Raw genomic sequence first — 7419 nt, 5'->3', positions numbered from 1 at the left:
GACATAGCACCAATTAATGATTTTACATTAAGTGAATCTGAAATACGAGATGTTTTAACTCAATATGATGAAGAAATAAAAAATAAAAAAATGCTTAATAAAAATGATGATAGCAAAGGTAAAATTATAAATATAAGTGAAAGAATGTTAAAATATATCAATAACAGTGAGGATCCAGTTTTTGGATTAAGACCTGTTGGAATGTTTAAGTACATCGTTAAATTACCTGTAGAATTCAAAGGGGATAAACTAATCATTGGTGGACATGAATATGATGGTACAGATGGATTAATGAACCTTTTAACTAAAAAACATATTTCTATGGATGATTTGAATGATGAATTTTATCCTGTTGATCTATCAAATTATGCAGATATATTATACAAATCAGATGCGTTATATTCTGATAAAAATCCAAATAAAATAAAATCAAGTAAAGGTGTTAAATACAATAATTTGATAAAAGAAATTGTTGATATTTATTTCCCCCAAAAAAGAAAACAAACTATAGATTCATCAGATTATTCAGATGTGTCCCCAACCAAATCAGGTACAGGATTTGTAAAAAAATATAGTAATAAACCAGTTGAATATATATGGATGAATGATGTTAGACAACTAATTGATAGATTAATGGTAATTCATGGTGAGGAAATGGCTGGTAATAATAATTATTACAATGAAAAGGTAGGAATAACTAAAATGTTAACAAATAAATTTAATGACTTTATAATTAATGATCCAAAAGGTATTCCATATTTAATTAGGTTCTTGAATAATATACCACATACATTTTGGAAGAATGAAAAATATGGTAAAGGCTTGATAAATACATTAATTAATAAATTACCATTTGAAATGCATCTACCTGGTTATAATTATTGTGGACCAGGTACAAAATTAGATGAAAGGTTATCTAGAGGTGATAAAGGTATAAATCCATTAGATGAAGCATGTAAACAGCATGATATTGCATATAGAGATAATAAAGATATAGAAAAAAGACATATAGCTGATAAAATATTACAAAATGTAGCAAAAGAGAGAATGTATAGTTCAGATGCATCATTAGGTGAAAAATTAGCTTCTACTGCTGTTAGAGGTATAATGTATACTAAAAGAAAATTAGGAATGGGACTATATCTTGATGAGATAGATGGGATTTTTAATCTATATAAATGAATACATTTAGTATTGACTATACTTTACTACCCAGTGGAAAAATTAAACCAAAAGCACTTAAAATTAAAGCCAATAATGATCAACTAAATAGTATTGATCAGTTTTTAACTAATGCTCAAAAAAGAAAAAGAGATAAAAAAATTGGTGGTAATTTACTTATTACACTAGGTATTCCAGTTGTGAAAAAGATTATTGAATATTTACAGAAAAAGAAAGAAGGTAGTGGATTAACACAACATGAAGGTGGTTTTCTACCTTTACTATTTGCAGCATTAGGAGCATTGGGATCTTTAGCGGGTGGTGCTGCAGCTGTTGCTAGTTCAGTTATGAATAAAAAGAAAAATGATGCTGAATTAGCTGAATTAAAGAGGCATAATATGGAAATGGAGAAAAAAGGTACAGGGTTAAAAAAACGATGCAAAAAATAATGAAAATGTATCCACAAGCATTGAGTAATTTTGATTTAGAAAATATAGCTAAAAAACTAAAAATTAAACATTTTAAAGGTGTTTTTATGATAGATGAGTTATCTAATAAACCTAAAAGTAATGAATGTGGAATAGTAAATTTAGACACATCTGATCATGTTGGTACACATTGGATATGTTATTATAAGAATAATGATGGTAAATTTGTGTTTGATTCATTTGGTGGCAATATACCATATCAACTAGTTAAATATTTAGGTGAAAATGAATTATACTATAATGCAATGAGAATACAAAATTATGATGAAGTATTATGTGGGCATTTATGTATATTTGTGTTAAAGCTATTATCAGATGGTTATAAATTAAGTGATATTTTGAATCTAATAAATGGACATTTTTGGAAATAAAATAAAATCAGAAAATATAAAAAACAAACAAATTAATAAAATAAACTCAATATTAGATTCAAAAATTCAAAATGTAATTAATGAATTTGAAAAGATTTTTGAGGTTACCAAAAAATATATTAGCTTTAAAGGTAAACGGTTAGTAAATATAAATGACCCAGTTAATGACTATGATGCTGTTACAAAAGGATACTTAGAAAAAGAATATGTTTCCAAACCTGAATACATGTCTATTTTAACACAATTTAATAACTATGTTACCAATACAAAATTTAATGAAAAAATTAATCAGATTCATCAAGATAACTACAACACTTTTAAGAATTTCTTCACAAAAAAGGAGATTGAAAAGGCTTTTTCAGATTATTTCTCAAAGTCAGATTTATCACCATACATAAATAAAATAAATAATCTTGAAAATAAAATCTGTGATAAACAAACAATTGAATTTACCTTTCTGACTGGAAATGAACAAAAAATGCACAACTTTGAATATGATTTCAGACTTAAAAGAATTGTTGTTGTTGGTAAGAATATAAACAAAGATTTGAAATTTGATGACTTTGATATTGCAGTAAGTGTAGCTGATAAATTATATGAAGTAAATAATGGTAATCAATCAATAATTGTACACAAATCAAATTTTCTAACTGTTACATTAAATGATGCAGTTAAAACTGTTCCAGTTGATGTTAAGTTAATTATATTTGGTGAATTAATAGATGAAGAAGAATTTTAAGCCTTATAAATGAATGATCAAATATATTGTTTGAAGTGTAAAACATTTACAGATACACATGATCTACATAGATCAATAACTAAAAATGGACGTAATAGAATTGAAGGCATATGTTCAGTATGTAAAACAAAAAAGAGTAAGTTTTAAAAAAAATTTAATTGTAAGTAGAGAAAATATAATAAATGAACTACATAAACCAATGAGAAAAAATTATAATAGAAGAAAAGTAGAATCATTTGGAATAGATGATTTATGGCAGGCTGATTTAGTTGAAATGGATTCAGGTAATTTAAAAGGTATATCAAAAATTAATAAAGGATATAAATATATGTTAACTATTATTGATGTATATTCTAAATATGCATGGGCTATTCCAATTAAGGATAAATCAGGTGAAAATGTAGCAAATGCATTTGATAATATATTTAAAATTAGATCACCAAAACATTTACAAACAGATAATGGAAAAGAATTTTATAATAAATATTTTAATAAACTAATGAAAATATATAATGTTAATCACTATTCTACATTTACTGAAATTAAAGCATCAGTTGTAGAACGATTTAATAGAACACTAAAAGAGAAAATGTGGAAACAATTTGATATTCAAGGTAACTACAAATGGGTTGATATATTACAAAAACTAGTAAATGACTATAATAATACTAAACATAGTACAATAAATATGAAACCAATAGATGTTAATGATAAAAATTATAAACCAAATGCTACTGTAATATATCCATATAAAGCTAAATATTCTATTGGTGATCAAGTTAGAATAAGTAAATTAAAAGGAATATTTGAAAAAGGATATACTGCTAATTGGTCAACAGAATTATTTGAAATTGAAGATGTTATTTATTCAGATCCAATTACATATAAATTAAAAGATATTAAAGGTAATTTCTATGAACATGAGATACAGAAAACAAAATATCCAGATGTATATCTTATTGAAAAGGTGTTAAGAACAAAAGGTGATAAAGTATATGTTAAATGGTTAGGATTTGATAATTCACATAATAGTTGGGTTAGTAAGGACAACATAATTATGTGAATAATTTTTATATATATAAATGAAGAAGTATGCACTTCTGTTTTTTCTATCTGTCTGTTATCCTGATGATGATGTATCTATATTCATTAATCAGTTAAATGACGAATCTTTGAATTATGTATATGATCTGAATGGTGAGGAAATATGTGTTGTTTATGAATATTTTAAGAAACAAACTGTTTATTTTTTATATAATAAATGAGGCTGATAGAAGTCATATCTAAACTTGAACAATTCAATATTGATTTTTATTTACATAATAATCTTAGGATTGGTTATATTAAATATGAAAAAATGTTGTATACGACTTATAGAATAATTATTTATAATTATAATGAAAAGGTATTTCTAAATTTTAAAGAATCAATTACATCATCTGATTGGGAATTTTCTTCAACTATAGATAACCATATTATTGATTTATATTTTAGTGATAAGAATGAGAATATTAAGATTGAATTTTTTAAGTCTATATAAATGAAAACAATAATATTCTTATTGTTGTTTAAAATTATATATGCCAATGATAAGAGTAAAGCAATAAAGTATTTAAGTGATTATGGATATTTAGATATTACAAATGTTAATGATAATACTCATGTTAGTGATGATGCATTTAGAGAGGCATTAATGTTGTATCAGTTAACATATAATCTTGAAATAAGTGGTGAATTAAGTGATGATACTTTAAATTTTATGAACATGCCTAGATGTGGTGTAAAAGATGAATTTGGCAGCTATAGAACTAGTTTGTATAAATGGAATAAGCAACATATCAAATGGCATTATAAAGGTGCTACTAAAAAAGTATTACAATTAACTGATGCAGCATTTAAAATATGGCAAGATAAAATAGATATTCAGTTTAAACATGATAGCAATAATCCTGATATCTTAATTACAAATAAAAGACGTAAACATAAATTTGAAATTGATAAAAGTATACATTGTTCAAAGGATTTAGATGGTAAAGGTAATGTTTTAGGTCATGCATTTTTTCCAGATATGAATAATAATCCTGTAGAAATACATATGGATGATGATGAAATATGGTATTTAGAGATGAATACTAATACACCAAAAGGACAAACAAATGTATTTGAAGTATTAATACATGAGATTGGTCATTCATTAGGTCTACGACATTCAGATGATTATGGTTCAATAATGTATGCATACTATAATGGATCTCATTTAGAATTATCTCAAGATGATATTGATGCTATTCAAAGTTTATATGGTAAACAATCAACACAACCAACACAAGTACCAATTAAACCAATTTCACCACCTATACAATCAGAACCTATATCATTATGTCAAACTAAACATATTGATCACATATTATTTATGAATGGGATTTTATATGTTTTTTATCAGAAATGGGTGTGGATAATTCAAAATACAATACCACAATCACAATTAATAACTGATTGGTTAACATTTTTACCAAATGATGTAAACCGTATAGATGGTATATATCAGAGACCTAGTGGTGAACTTGTTATATTTTCCAATAATATGATATATATGATACATTTACATACATTACAATTGATATCAGGATATCCAAAACCACTATCTAGTACAGGTTTACGCAATAATTTCAAATTAAATGGCATAGTGAACACTTATTCTGGTAGAACATTTATTTTCTTTAATGACTTTTTCTATGCTGAAATAGATGAATGTAATTTTAAATATAAAGTACGTGGTATTATAAGTAGAGAATATTCTGGATTACCAACTGGTATAAATTCAGTATTTAGGTACATTAATGGTATGTTGTACTTTTTTAGAGATGATGCCTTTTATGAATATAATGAATTCACCAAAAAAGTAGTAAAGTATGGTATATTTGATTTATCACTATTTGGTATAGATTGTATTAAATCATCTTCGTTAATATCAGAACTAATAATTGTACTAAACAATACAATCCAACAATTAAAACATTTTTCTTCTATATAAATGGAACTATTAACTAGACTTAATAGTGTTAATAAAAATACACCATTGGTGAAATTATGTGACATTGAAGTGGATAAAGTGTATCATATTACAAATGTAGAAATCAAAAATACTAAATTAGGTTTTAAAACATTTATTGAACTTAATAATGAATTTAATATAGTACTACCAGATAGATATGCAAAAATGATTGGTTGGGATGATTGTACAGCTATAATTGGTTGTAATATTGTATATAAAGGAATGATGGATAGATCAGATAAAAAGGTACATGTATTAGAATTTAGACAACAATAAATTAGAGTTTTTAAGTGTAATAAATGGATACAACTAAGAAATGTTGTAGATGTAAAGAAGATAAAAATATTAATGAATTTCATTTTGATAAATTTGTAAAAGATGGACACCGTAGAGTATGTAACCAGTGTGCATGTTATTATACTAAAAGATATTATGAAGCAAACAAAGATAAATTATTTGAAAAGGTAGCATGTGAATGTGGTAGAATTGTAGCTAGATGTAAACTTAAACAGCATGAAAAATCATTAATTCATTCTGATCTTATAAAAGAAAAAGAATCTATAAATATCTACTAATTCTTATAATATATTTTTTATCAAATTATATAACCATATGTTGTATAGAGTATAATATTCTGAATAATTATTATGTAAGTAAATAGATACATCTAACTGTATCTAGTTATCAAAATAAGGCTAATAAATATCAGTTATGTAATATAAAAAAACACAAAAGAGACAACACATACAGACAACAATTAGTTTACTTTTTATCCCTAATAAATAGATATATCTGTATCTATTTGTAAAAATACAGTTACCAAATATTCTGAATAATAATTACATAAGTAAATAGACAACAAATACAGACAACAAAAATAATAGTTTTCTTCCTTAATAAATAGAGCTATCATAATGGAGATGAAGATGAATGAACTTAGAGCAATAGCTAAAAGCATAAAGGTTAAAGGTTACTCTAAAATGCGTAAAAGTGAATTAATGGATTTATTATTTCCACATACAATTGATATTGTTAAGGAATCTAATAAAAGAAAAAGAACACCTAAAAATGTATCTATTGCTAATATAGAAGATAAAGATCCATCAAAATTGAATATTAAAGAACTTAAAACTATAGCTAAACATTTAAATCTCAGTGGATATTCTAAATTATGTAAAAGTGATTTGTTACAGTTGATTCAAAATACTCAAACACTATTTCCATTTGCTACAGATATATTTGAACATCCTAATGAACGAAAAATTCATGTTTATCATTCAATTGAAAAAGCATTCCAAAATAGATTACAAACATACAATATTGAAAACAACTTAAAAATTAAAGATCCACAACACATTATGACATCAGCAAAACCTATTGTATGTCAGTTAATAAAAGATAATCTTAAAATATACAATGGATTAAAAGTTAATCTAATATTGTACTGTGAATTCAAATTGAATACTACTAATGAAATAAAAGAATTTAGATTCTCAACATACAACTATACAATCACAAATGAAAAAGATCTAAATAAATTTTATTCAAAAGGTAAACAACAAATATTAACACACATGCAAAATTTTCAAGATAGAGGATCAGGCT

General features: G+C 24.8%; 1 protein-coding gene across 1 annotated transcript; it reads left to right on the top strand.

Moving 5' to 3' along the window:
* The first annotated feature begins 4299 nt into the window (after positions 1–4299).
* LOC126260533 (collagenase 3-like) lies at positions 4300–5793 on the top strand. Its single transcript, XM_049957866.1, has one exon. The coding sequence runs from the start codon at positions 4300–4302 to the stop codon at positions 5791–5793; it is 1494 nt and encodes a 497-aa protein (XP_049813823.1).
* The last annotated feature ends 1626 nt before the right edge of the window (positions 5794–7419 follow it).

The sequence above is a fragment of the Schistocerca nitens genome, chromosome 5 (assembly GCF_023898315.1).
Source record: "Schistocerca nitens isolate TAMUIC-IGC-003100 chromosome 5, iqSchNite1.1, whole genome shotgun sequence".
Lineage (NCBI taxonomy): Eukaryota > Metazoa > Arthropoda > Insecta > Orthoptera > Acrididae > Schistocerca > Schistocerca nitens.
Note: the sequence above shows the minus strand (reverse complement) of the source record. Positions and strands in the feature narration are given on the sequence as shown.

What these genes read in the sequence shown, in the direction of transcription:
- LOC126260533 (XM_049957866.1), top strand. Translation starts at nt 4,300, where the DNA reads ATGAAAACAATAATATTCTTATTGTTGTTTAAAATTATATATGCCAAT.